General features: G+C 38.4%; 1 protein-coding gene across 1 annotated transcript in view; it reads right to left on the reverse strand.

The window, feature by feature from the left end:
• Positions 1 to 14,167, reverse strand: part of PCM1 (pericentriolar material 1) — a 161,684-nt gene that overhangs the window by 11,776 nt on the left and 135,741 nt on the right. The window contains exons 32-34 of the mRNA XM_006893547.1: positions 7,721 to 7,856; positions 7,288 to 7,445; positions 3,974 to 4,049 (exon numbers count right to left, since the gene is read on the reverse strand). Coding sequence (XP_006893609.1) covers positions 3,974 to 4,049; positions 7,288 to 7,445; positions 7,721 to 7,856 — 370 coding nt within the window. The remainder of the gene's footprint in view (positions 1 to 3,973; positions 4,050 to 7,287; positions 7,446 to 7,720; positions 7,857 to 14,167) is intronic.

Below are 14,167 nucleotides of genomic sequence, written 5' to 3' on the forward strand. Positions count from 1 at the left end.
GATATTGAGCTTCTCCAGCGGTTCCTTCCACAGATGTAGTCGATCTGATTCCTATGCATACCATCAGGTGAAGTCCATGTGTATAATCTCCCTAGGATACTATCCTTTTATTATTACTTGCTTGACTATGCTAAGGATTCAGTACCTCTTTGGTGTTTCTGTTCATCTTATAGACATGGATATTATTTGGCTGAAAGTGGGTTGCTGGGGTGAATTTTGTTTCATGCTCAAAAAGTGACTAAGGATCATAGTTTTGGGTGTTTGATCAGTCTATAACACAACAAACTGTGGCTAACATTGAGAAGAATGGGAATTTCCAAACACCTTATTATGCTCATGTGAAACCTATACTTAGAGCAGGAAATCGCTGACAGAATGAAGCAAATATTACAAGGTTCAAAATATAGCAAGGAGAAAGGAGTACATCTGGGATGTGTCCTTTTTCCATACCTATTTAATCTGTATGCAGAAAAGATCATTCAAAAAGCTAGGCTTTATGAGGAGGAATGTGGCATCAGCAATGGAGGAAGACTCAACTTGTGTTACACAGATGACATGATCTTGCAAGTAGGACCTGAAGCATTTGCTGTAAAAGGTCCTTTCATCTTCAATACAGATTGAGGCTAAACATGAAGAAAAAAAAGATTTTCCCTAGGCCATTTGGCAGCACCAGGACAGACAGACATTGCTCAGCTCCACAGTCAACCCTTACGGGGTATGTCTTTCAATATGGCTTTTATAGGCTGGACGACTAAGTGGAAGAGCAGGGCTATGTGAACAGGGCATACTGGCTTATCACAGAGATTGGCTATCTACCATTCTGTTAAGAGGATTGGCCAGTCTGAACAATCTACAAGAAGACTCGTTAGTCTTCCCAATAAATTGAACAACTCTAACTGTAGAAATGGAATCTTTTCCCACCAGAAGATGGAACATTTACCCCAGCCAGATAAGAGAGAGCTCCTTTAACCTGGTGAGATGTAGGAAATGCTTTGGGGTGGCAGCAACAGCAATGGCTGAACTAAAGAAGGGGGACAGCCAATATTAGCAGGACTGAGAACTGTGTTGAACAGTCAGGAGGAAGCCAGTATTTATTGGCAGGAATGAGAACAAGGGAACATTAAAGCTACAAGGTTTAAGGCTGAGGTGCCTGTGTGCACATTTTGGGAATTCTCTTGACTATATTCTGCTATTAATCTGCATTATAAACTTTTGACTTTCCAACATGGTTCTTTGTGGTCTGTGAGTTACCACATCAGATTTTAGACCCAGGAGAGCGGTAGGATTGGTGCTGAGATGAGTAGAAAGAGGGATGGGAGCATGAGGGACATGTCTGACCTCATGGGAATTGGTTTTGTGATACTGATGTTGTGGATGGGAGTATTTTTCCTCTGTCAAGTTAAGGAAGGTCATATATGGTGTTCCCCACACAGCCACTGCTCTTTTTACAACCCTCTTGGTACCAGCAGTCAGAATATTAAAAGACTAATTGCATTCGGGAAATCTGCTGTCAGAGACCTCTAAAAGTGCTAAAGAACAATGATGCCAGTCTAGAGGCTAAGGTGCACCTGATTTAGGCCATGGTCTTCACAATTACTTGCTCTGCATCAGAGAGCTGGACAATGACTAAGATTGACAGAAGAATCATCAATGCCTTTGAGTTATGGTGTTGGAGGAGAGTATTAAACATACTCATGGACCACCAGGAGAACAAAAAGAACACCCTGTCCAGGAGAGGGTGAAACCAAGCTGCTCCTTGGAGGCAAGAGTTTTAAAGATCTGTCTCAAATTCTTTGGGCTTGCACCCAGGAGGGACCAGCCTTGGAGAAGGACATCATGCTTGAAAGGGTGAAGGGATAGTGTAAAAGAGGAAGATGAGATGAACTGACTGAGGTAATGGGGGTGTGATAATGTTGGCTTCTTAATGTTGATATGTTGAGTCTTGATATGGAAGATTGCAGTCTCAATCATCTGCATCAAATGTTTTAAGTCTTCCAAATTTTCAGCAAGTAAGGTTGTGTCATCTGCATAATGCAAGTTGTTGATGAGTCTTTCTCCAATTCTGATTCTACATTCCTCTTCATAAAGTCCAGCTTCTTGAATTACCTGATTGGTACACAGATTAAATAGGTGTGGTTTTGGCCTAAAAGTTGGCTTTTATAGCCATTATAATTAGCTGCCTTTGGTCTCCAGCTACCTTAACTGCAGACACACGGTACTGCAAATCATCAGCAGCTGTGAGACGAGGCTAAGAGAAAAAGTGCTTCCACACAGAATGGCAAGACTTGAGGCAAGCTAAGCTTACGGCCGTAAGACCCTAAGAGAGTAAGACCCTGGTGTTGGAGAGACTGTGGTATTGCTGTGGAGAAATTGTGGTAAGTTGTGATCTGAGGCTTCTTGCATTTGTGCTGGCCACAGTTAAAGGCGTGACTGTTCTGGACAAATGACTGAAGGAGAAGCTGACTTATTATTGCTCTCAGGCAATGACTTGGATGGGACTGCTGAAGTGCAACTGGAGCCTACACTTAACTGAGAAATTGTGCTTTGGACTAAAACCTGAATTTGTATTGTGAGATACTCTTTGCCTCCCTCACTCTGTATCAATCCATCTCATCTGGGGTTTTCTTCTCCTGTGCTGTCCCTCCACCCTTCCAAGTATGATGTCCTTCTCCAAGGACCCATCTCTCCTGGCCACATGCTCAAAGTATGTAAGACAGAGTTTCAAAATGCTTGCCTCCAAGGAGAGACTTGGTTTCACCCTCTCCAAGACAGAACTATTTGTTTTCTTGGCAGTCCATGGTATGTTCAAGATTCTTCAGTGTCACAACTCAAAGGTACCTGTTCTCCTTCTGTCATCTTTAGCCATTACGCAGCTCTCTGAAGTGAACAAGTAATTGAGAAGACCATGGCCTGGATTAAGCACACCTTTATCACTAGACTGACACTGTTACTTATGAAGGGTTGAAAATAATCATCTTCATTTCCATTATTAAGAATTTCCTGAAAAGTTAATGTCCTTTTGATATTTATTCTTCTATTCTATTACACGGAGACCCTATGAACCTGGAGGGAGGATGAAAGACACCCAAGCGTCGAGGACTTTCCTTCATAGGGTCGCTCGCTATGAGTTGCCTGCAACTCAATGGCACTTAACAATAACATCAACATAGAGAGATCAGCTGGCCCAGTGGACAGAAAGCGATGCTACCAAGCCGAAGGTGGGTGACTTTTAATCTGCGGCCCTCGGGCCTGTCTTTCATTGTTTTTGTTCAGACATTCCTCTAGGTCGTATAGCCCTGGTGTACAAGTTGCCATACAGTGGTAACTTGTGGTTGTTGTGAGGCTGAACACTGTGACAATGATGTGTCAAATGCATTAATGGTTGGCCACCCAATGTGGACAGAGTAGGGTGGAGCTCCCCAATTAAAACAAGCTTGGAAGGAGGAGTGGCATCCACTTCCATAACAGCTTGCCTCTGGAAACCCTATGAACCTGGAGAGAGGATGAGACACCCCCAAGCGTTGAGGACTCTCCTTCATAGGGTCCCTATGAGCTGCCTGCGACTGGATGGCACTTAACAACAACACAACAACATTCTATTATACTATGATATATCTTCTTCTGAATGTTCATGAGACATTTTGAAATAAGTGGATTTTTCTCATCTAGCTGTTAACAATATTCTGACAAATTAGAAAGTATATATGCACAAAATATACTCTCTTGGTTCTACCTATCTGCATATGATCTTTAAACAATACTGTTTTATGACTATCAAACTAATTACATGTAAATTTAAATACTTTCCTCCAGCCCTTATGACCCCTCAATTTATAGCTAAAGAGTAGGGATAAAAACAGTACGGAAGTGCACTTCTTTTTTTTTAAAAAAAGTACCTATGACCTGTTTTCTATGTAGTGTGCAAATTTTAAATTTTTTTTTTAGCTAATCCTATGTTACTTACATTTCTTACCTTTAGTAGCAGCGAGTTCTTGTTCTAAAGAGACATTTTTACTTTCAGTTTCTTTTTTAAATTCATGCTGTAGAACCTAAAAGGGAAAAGACATGTTTTAATAGCTTCAGTCCCTGGAGAAAGGCATCTTTGGTACAGGTCAGTGAAAAAAAGGAACGCCCCTAAGGAGTTGGACTGACAAAGTGGTTTCCATAATGGGCTCAAGCACAAGGACTAGGAAGATGACACAGGATGTGACTGTGTTTCGTTGCGTTGTAATATTACAGACAGAGATTGAGAAAATTAAATGCCTTCAGCAAAAGGTAGACAACAAAAGCTGAGATTCATTCCATAGTTGGAGGTACCAGATTTTAGAAAAGGAAGGAGAATGGTGGTGGTGGTAAAGTGCTTTAAAAAGGATGATTATTTGAAGGTGTTAAAAAAAAAGTGAAATATCTAGGCTCCTCCTCTAACCTCAACAAAAAAATGAAGAAGTGAGCATCAGACCTGGGGGTTGGGAACCATGATAGTAGTGACAGAGAGCACAAATGAAGACAGGTTAAGGTGCCATATTAAAACCAGAAGGATCTAGTATGAATATATATATATATATATATATATATAAATAAATAAAATGGAAGGGTTGTCAGCTCCCTTCTCACACAGAATCCTAGCAGACAAGCTTCTATATACTAGGCAAGAAATGGCAGGGAGGGAAAAAACAAATAAAAAGGGCAGTAACTTAGAAACTAAGGAAGGCGCTAACTTCTCATCATAAGGATTGGAAACAATACCAAGAAATATATATGTTTTCAAAGAAATAGGGGAAATTCTTTTCAGTGAGCAAGAATCAAAATTCTTTCAGATGTGTAACATCATAAAACACATGTCTTTTATCTACTCTTTCTTAAAAACAATACTGGAAAATATACTCCATCAAACTGACACAATAAACAAGTAGAGAAAGGCAAAGACTGGCCAAAGCCAAGAAGCTGCACTGCCATCCCAAAGGCACATGGGTCAAATCAATCAATTGCTCTGTGGGAGAAATAGGCAATCTTCCCCCGTGCAATTAAACTGCCTCTAAAAATGACTGGCAAGTCAGCTATGAACTGGATTCAATGATACACAATGACAATTCTAGAAAATAAAAGGATTTACAAATTTGGTCCACAGATAGTTCTACAAAGATTCCAAAAGAACAAACACGTCTATCTTGGAAAAAGTGCCGTCAGAGTGTTCCTCTGAGGCAAAGATGGCAAAGTTTCATCTCATACTTCGGACATGGTGCTGGAAGAGAATATTCCTTGGAAAGGGATATCAAGTTTGGGAAGGTGGAGTGCTAGTGAGAAAGAGGAAGACCTTTAACAAGATGAATTGACATGGTGACTCAAGAGTGTCAGATATGATGAAGATGGCCCAGGACAGGACAGGGTCTGTGGTTCACAGACTCTGAGTTATACTCAATGGCACCCAACAACAACAGGAGACTTGGCTTATGTTCAAGAGAAATTAAAAATTAAGACATTTATTGAGTTCAGGAGAAACTCGACAAGGTAAACAATATTTTCCAGATTCAGCAATCAGTTTGAATAAAATGAGTAAACTATGGCTAAATTTAAATTGGTTTTGGTCAAACATTCTTCTAAGTGATATAGCACCGGTCTATTTGCTGTACAGAGGTAACTCATGGTTGCTGTGAAGGTAAACACTGTGATACTGATGTGTCAAATGCAATAATGGTTACCCATGGTAGATAGTGTTTGGTGGAGTTCTCCGATTAAAACAAGCTCGGAAGCAGGAGTGGCATCCACTTCCGAAATAGCTTGCCTCAGAAAACCCTATGAACCCGGAGAAAGGATGAAAGTTATACATGTGCTCAGGTCTTTGGTTCATAGGGTTGCTATGAGTTGCCTACAACCTGAAGGCACTTAACAATAACAACAGCGGCTAAATTTAAATATTTGGTTACATATAAATTTAACCAAGAAAGATATAATTAAAGGAGGATGAGATAAAGCAACTAAAAAACCCCTCAAACCCTCCCCCCAAACCAACCTCATTTATTATAATAAAAGTTAATAAGTAAGAACTAAACTTAAGACAATCTTGCTATTATTAAGATAATTCCTACTCTTAATGGTCCTAATGCTAGAAAGCAGAACTTCTCCAGATAGACAAACTATTCAGAAATAGAGATAATTAAAAGTAGCCATTATAATATTAGCTTGGTTTGACAAGGTTGTGGAGAAACTGGAACCCCTTATTCACTGTTGGTGGGAGTGTAAAATGGTACAACCACTGTGGAAGGCAGTGTGGCGCTTTCTCAAAAAGTTGCAAATAGAGATACCATTTGACCCACTATTGGGAATAAACCCCAAAGAGACCATAACTGACATCCAAGCAGATTATGTGCACATCCATGTTTTTCGTGGCTTTGTTCACAATAGCAAGGAACTGGAACAACCTAAGTGCCCATCAACAAATGGACAGAGAAGCTGTGGCATAGTCACACAATGGAATACTACACTGCATTGAAAAACAAGGAACTCATGCAATATTATTCAAAATGGTTGACTCTGGAGAACATTATGCTGAGTGAAATATCCCAGTCACAAAAGGACAAATACTGCATGGTGCCACTGTTGTAAAATGGGACTGACCTCAGGGTTGGGGGGAGACTGAGAAAGACAGGTTCAATAATCTATATTGCATTGAAACAGATGAGGGAGAAAACTGTCTAAAAGGGGTATGTGATTAGGTATTTTTGTCATGCCAGGAGTCCAGAGCGAAGGTTGCCTACTGGAGTGGACCTGGGGGGAGTGACTGTAAAACAGTGAAAGAATTTTTCTTTTACTTTTCCAAGAGGGTAGTGTACTAGGGGGGAGGGCTGGGAGGGGAGAAAAGTGCAACAATGAATGAATGGAAATCCAAAGTCTCTGTACATTTTCATTGAAATTAATAATAAGTTTTTAAAAATATGAGTGTGGGAAGAGGATGAAGTGGGGAATGCAATATTTTTTGTTGTTGTAAGTCTCTGACTTTGTCCTAATCAACATATTTATGTATGAGTAAGACTAAAATATAAATGAAAACGTTTTTTTTCCTAAAGTAATCTTCAAATTCTTTAAGGCTTCTTATAGAAACTTAAGACTACAATGCTTGAAAAAAAAGGAAATATTGCTGAATTTAAAGGTTTCAGGTTGAAACAGGTATAGTAAAGTGTTTATTTACAAAAATAGGGAAAGCAATAAACTCTGGCACCTTTAAGAATAATCTGCTGTCCTATAATTAAAATGAGCTTAGAGGAGGGCAGGCTGGTCTATATTGATTACCTGATTATGTTCATGTTCTTCTGTGGTGTCAGTGTTAGCTTGAAGTGAAGTCTGCACATCAACAGGCCCCTCTTCAAAGTCTTCTATTTCTTCATCCTCATTCTCATCTTCTCCACTTCCGTAATTAGTCAAAGCTTGAGTTTCAGCTTTAGACAAATCTACATTGATTCATACATAATTTTCAGCAAAATTTTGCACTATTATTTATTGTATACCTATAATGTATAAGTGTTTTCTATACAATACGGAAAATATTAAAAACACTAAGTATCAGAATAGTAGTGCAGCATGGACAGGTAAACAGTGTTAGACTGATAGATGAATCTGAACTGTAGAGTTGCTAGGCACTAAATTTTATCCTCATACACTTTATCAAACAGTGTCAATACATGAACCACAAAGATGTGTAATAGAGCAGAGCCTTTAAACTTACTAATAGACACTGGGCATTCTTCACTTTCTTCATCTTCTTCTTGATCAGAAACATCAGATCTCACATTTTTTGGACCTTCCCCATCATATACCTCAGATATTTGAGTCTGCTTAATAGTTTCAGTCTCATCCTTATCCTATTAACAAATAAATTTAAATGATTAATTCTTAATGTATACTTAAAAATGTATATAGTAAGTCAGTCATGGAAATGATACTGTTCACTATATATCAATAAAAATATTTTAGCAAGCTTTGTTTTATGATGCAGTCTTTTTAAGAGCTATTTTATTGAAAAACTACATAGAAAGTAAAGAATTCCCATACATCTCCTTCAACCCAGTTGAAGTTTTTCCCTATTATAATTATTCTGTACCAATACTGATATATTGTTGTTGATAAGTCACAGAGGACTCATAGTGACCCCATGAATGAAAGACCTGAACATCTATATAACTTTGTTTCTCCATGTTCAGATTTTTCAGAGGCAAGCCATTTTGGAAGTGGATGCCATTCTTGCTTCCAAGCTTGTTTAAATCGGGAAGCTCCACCAAACACTGTCCACCATGGGTAACCATTATCACATTTGACTCATCAGTGTCAGAGCAGTCTCATACATCTTCTCCTTCAACCAGTTGCAGTTTTTTCTATTTTTATCATTCTGCATTATAGTGTGATGTATTTGTTATAACTAGTCTACCAATACTGATACATCTGTATTAACTAAAGTTCAATACTGATACATTAGTATTAACTGAAGTCCATAGACTATCTAAAGAATGAATCATTATATATTATGGTTTTTATACATTTTGACAAATGCATAATAGAATCTGGCCCCCAAACTGTCCGGTGTCCACATAAACATTCCTTTATTTCTCCTGTTTCCCTGAACCATGATCTTTCTACTGTCTTTGTAGATTTACCTTCCCCATTCCCTCCCAATGATGGAGAACGAAAATAAAATGCTACGGATCATTTTCAGACTGGCTTTTTTCGCTTTGCAACATGCATTTACCTTTCCTTCAGGTCTTTCCAAAGCTTTGTAAGTCATTATTTATTGCTAAATAATAAGCCATTGGAGAAGATAATATATACATCATAATTTTCTATCATTTTGGTTGCTTTCACTTTTTGGCAATTATAAATAAAAGTGCTACAAATAAATATTTGTATGTAGATTGTTTCTGGACATGCTATTCAATTAATTTAGAATACTCAGACCAATTGTTAGGAAGCTCTGGTGGTCTAGGAATAAGAAGCTGCAATGCCAACTCAAATGCATGCTATTCAAATTCACCAGCAGCTTTGTGGATAAAGACAGGCCATCACCCCTCCTATGCAATTTACAGTCTCAGAAAACACACTGGAGAGTCAGCTACGAGCCAGTTTCAACTCAGCAGCACAAAACAAGCGACCAAATGATTGTTTACATCATCAACCTGTATTTCATTTAAGAAACTATCAGACTATATTCTAAAATAGTCACATGATAAATCGTTTTGCATCTCCACCAGAAAGGAACAAGAGTTTGAGGTGCTCTACATCTTTATCAGTCAACATCTGAGATTCTAGCCACTGTAATAGGTGTGCAGAGGTACCTCATTTTATTGTTATTCTCTAATGACATATAATGTTGGACACCTACCTGCTCATATTCCTATTTTGCCATCTGTATATTGTTTACTGGGATGTCTGTTTAGATTCCTATTTTTCAACTGAGTCGTCTTTTTCATCAGTGCTGAGTTTTTTTAAATTTTAATGAAATCTTAGAGACTTAGGATTTCCATTCCTTCATTGTTGCACTTTTCTCCCTGCCCTTCCCCTCTCAAACCCCAATTTGCTTTTCTCCTTGAAATGTAAAAGAAAAATTCTTTCCGTGTTATACAATCCCTCCCCCCGCAAGTCCACTCTGCTGTGTGTCCTTCATTCTGGACTCCTGTCATGATAATACCTAATCATATATTCCTTTTAAACAGTTTTCTCCCTCATCTATGCAGTATACATTATTTATCCCCTCTTTCTCAGTCTTCTTAGCTCCAATGTCCGTCCCGTCTTACAACAGTGGCACTGTGCAATATTTGTCCTTTTGTGACTGAGATATTTCACTCAGCATAATTTCCTCCAGGGTCATCCATTTTGTATAGTATTTCATGAGTTCCTTGTTTTTCAATGCAGCATAGTATTCCATTGTGTGAATATACCAGAGCTTCTCTATCCATTTGTTTGTTGATGGGCACTTGGGTTGTTTCCAACTCTTTGCTATTGTGAACAAAGCCGCAATAAACATGGGTGTGCATACAGTTGCTTGGGTGGTAGATATGGTTTCTTTAGAGTATATTCCCAGTAGTGGAATTGTGGGGTCAAATGGTATCTATATTTGGAACTTTTTGAGAAAGTGCCATACTGCCTCCCACAGTGGTTGCACCATTTTACAGTCCACCAACAATGAGTAAGGCTTCCAGTTTCTCAGCAACTTCATCAGCATGTGATGTTTGCTTTTTTGATGTTAAATGTTGCTATCCTTACTGGGTTGAGATGATATCGCATAGCTGTTTTGTTAATGCTGAATTTTTAATAGTTCTTTGTATAGCTTAGATATAGCTCTTTATCACAAAAGTATTTAGCAAGTATTTTATACAAGTCTGAGGTTTATCTATTTATACTTTTTAATTGTGTCATTTGCAGGGCAGAGGTTTTTAAATGTAATAAATGTAATAAAATTTATCAATATTTTCTTTTCTGAATTGCATCTTAAAAAAATCCAATGCCAACAATATATCTGGCAAGGGGCAAATCTCTAAAATTCATAAAGAACTCCAACATAAAGAACTCCAACACCTCAACAAGAAAAGGACAACCAGCCAATTATAAAATGAGCAGAGAGCAATGAAAAAAAATTTAGTAAACATTCAAATAACCAAGAAACCTGAAGAAGTGCTCAAAATCATAAGCCAACAGAGAGATACAAATCAAAACAATGAGTTATATCATATCACTCCAGCAAAAAATAGTAAAGTTCAGTAAAACAGTGAACAAGGTTGCAAGAGTGTGGACAGATTAGATCTCTTATATGTTGCTAATCTGAATGTAAAAAGGTGCAACTACTATGGAACAGTCTGGTGTTTTCTTTTTTTTTTTTTAAATTGTATTAATGAGATCTGACTGGTACAGAAGGAGATTGCCTCCTTCTACTCCAGCAGAGCATCTGGTGGATTTGAACCACGTACCACTAGGACTGCAGCGCAGCGTCTTGCCACTAGGCCACCAGAGCTCCCTAGTTCGGTGTTTTCTTAAACAACTGAAAATGGCTTTTAGACATTCAGTAATTCTACTACAATATGAATATATATGTTTGTGTGTATGTGTGTCTGTGTGTACATATGTTCTAAAAGAAAAGCTGGACCACAGATACATGCATATTTAGGTTTATTATAACATTATTTACAATAGTAAAGAGTTGGAAACAAGTCAAGTGTACCAACAGACTAATGATGAAAGAAACTGCAGTACATCTACACAATAGAGTACTATACAATACTAAAGAATGACAAAGAATTTGTGACATGATACACCACAACAAATGAACCTAAAAGACACTATGTTGAATGACATAAGGCAGTTACAAAAGGACAAATATTGTGTAAGATCATTGTCATAAAAAGTAAAGGGAAAGTTTACATACAGAGATAATTTTTGGATGGTTACCAAGGATAGAAGGGAAAGGACAGGAAAAACAAATCAATAAATAATATTATTATGTACTATTGAGTTGGAACTGACCCAAAGCTGACTCTCCGGCACGGTTTTAGGGGCAGAAATCAAAAACAGGCACATACTAAAAATGGGTGAAAAGCAATATATGATAAGATGATCAGATGCGAGTATTGCAACTAATGTTATAAAATGCGTGTATGAAAAATTTCATGAAAAACAGTATGTTTTATATACTTTCACCCAAATTGCAATGATTTTAAAAGTTATTGCCAAGCTTAGGACATCAAGATTTCCCTCTATGTTTATCTTCTGTATGTTGTTGTTATGTGCCGCCGAGTCACTTGCGACTCACAGAAACCCTATGTACAACAGCCCTAACTCCACTCTGTCCTGTGCCAATTGCACTGCCTCTGACACACCCATCCTGATTACCCCAGTCACTGAATCAATCTACCTCATAGAGGGTCTTCCCCTCCTGCGCTGTCCCTCCACCCTCCCAAGCATAATGTCCCTCTCCAAGGACCAGTCTCTCCTTATAACCTGTCCAAGGTATGTCAGACGAAGCCTCAGAATCCTTGCCTCCAAGGAGAAACCTGGTTTAACCCTCTCAAGGAAGAATCTGTTTGTTTTCTTGGCAGTCCATGGTATTTTCAATACTCTGCTCCAGCACCACAGCTCAAAGGTATCAATTGCACTTCTATCCTCCCTAGTCATTGTCCAACTCTCTGATGCATAACAAGTGATTGCAAAGATGATAGCCTGTATCAGACATACCTTAGTCTCCAGAGTGACACCATTGCTCTTCAGTACCCGGGAGAGGTCCCTAACAGCAGACTTTCCCATTGCAATACGTTTTTGATTTCCTGGCTACTGGTGCCAAAAGTGTTGTATGCGTATAGTTTTTGCTTTTAATATTTAAGTCTGTAACCTGTTTTAATGTTAGTGAAGATGCAATCTATGTCCAGACTAACTTTTTTCCCATGTGGATGTCGAATTTTTCTAGCACAATTTATTTAAAAATACTTTTTTGTTCCTAGTTAAAGGTTATTGGTGTTGTGTGTCACTGAGTTTGAATCAACTCATAGCTGATCTTCATTCAATAGGTTTTCAGAGGTTGTATATCTTACAGGAAGAGACTGTCCATCCTTCTCCCAGAAAGCAGATGGTGGATTTGAACAAAGTCACCAGGTTAAAGGTTTGTTGCTGTTGTTATGTGACATCAAGTCACCTGTGATCAATAGAGACCCAATGCTGAGTGGCTCTGAAGCCTGCCCTGTCCTGAGCCAGTTTGATTCTGACACATAAATCCGTACTGCCCCAATTACTAAATCAATCCATCTCATCTGAGTTCTTCCTCTCCTGTGCTGCCCCTTCACCCTTCCAAGTATGATGTCCTTCTCCAAGAATTGGCCCCTCCTGACAACATGCGCAAAGTATGTGAGACAGAGCTTCAAAATCCTAGCTTCCAAGGAAAAACCTGGTTCCACTCTCTCCCAGACAGACCTATTTGTTTTCTTGTTGGTCCATGGTATGTTTAAGACTCTTCTCCAACAATACAACTTGAAGGCATCAATTCTTCTTCTGTCTTCCTTAAGTCCCTGTCCTGTTCTCTCATGCATAGCAAGTAATTGTGAAGATCATGGCCTGGATCAAGCACACCTTAGTTTCTAAGACTGACATTGTTACTTTTCAGTATTAGGGAGAGGTCCTTGATAGCAGATTTACCTAATGTAATTTGTCATTTGATTTCCTGACTGCTGGTGCTAAGAATGTTGATTGTGGAGCTGGGCAAGCTTCAATTTTTAACAACCTCTTCTCCATCCATCATTGTGCTGCCAAGTGGCCCAGTGGTGAGAATCTCTGTCTTCTCGATACTGAAGAACTAATTTGTGTAGGTATACTATGTGCTTTCTATTCTGATCCATTTATTTATATATCTATTCTTTTGTGGATTTCACCCAGTCTCAACCCCTTATAAAAACCACAAAACCACTTTTTTAGCTTGAAGTAATAAATTACATTAACTGATACATGAATGCTGAAACAGTCCTGCATATGTAACTGTGGTATGTAAGTTTCTTAATACATTCTTAGATTTCATTTACTATTATTTTGTTGAGAATCTTTGTATATACTGTTACAAGATATGTTGTTATTGTTATGGGTTACTGAGTCAAAATCAACTCATATCTGACCCTCCAGAAGGTTGTCAGAGACTATAAATATCACAGGAGACTGCTCATTTTTCTCCCTGGTAGCTATTGGTGGATTTAAACCATGTGCCTTTAGTCTGGCAGTGCAGCTGCCAGAACTCTCACAAGACATGTTATTGTTGTTAGGTGCTGTTGAGTCATCTATGATTCACAGTGACCCTTTAACAATGGATCAGAATCCTGCCCTATCTTCCTCATTCTGCCATACTTAAGTCATGTTATTATGTACCATCAAGCCAGAATCGACCCTCCAATGGGTTTTTTAGAGGCAGTAAAATCACACAGAAGACTACTATTCACCTCTTTTACTTTGACATTTCTACCCTTTATTTTGGATTCTTGACACTTTGCATGAATTTTCTCCTTCAAACAAAGATAGTGGGAACAAACAGAGTTAACTATACTAAAAAGAAGTGGTTGACACTGAAATATTTCAGGAACAAGCATATGATAAAGAGTCAAAGGTGATGAAGGAAGAAGTTCAAAATTGCACTGGCAGAAAATAAGTCCCCCCCCCC

This window comes from Elephantulus edwardii, unplaced genomic scaffold (genome assembly GCF_000299155.1).
Source record: "Elephantulus edwardii isolate Elephantulus edwardi_28Jun2011 unplaced genomic scaffold, EleEdw1.0 scaffold00128, whole genome shotgun sequence".
NCBI classification, from domain to species: Eukaryota; Metazoa; Chordata; class Mammalia; order Macroscelidea; family Macroscelididae; genus Elephantulus; species Elephantulus edwardii.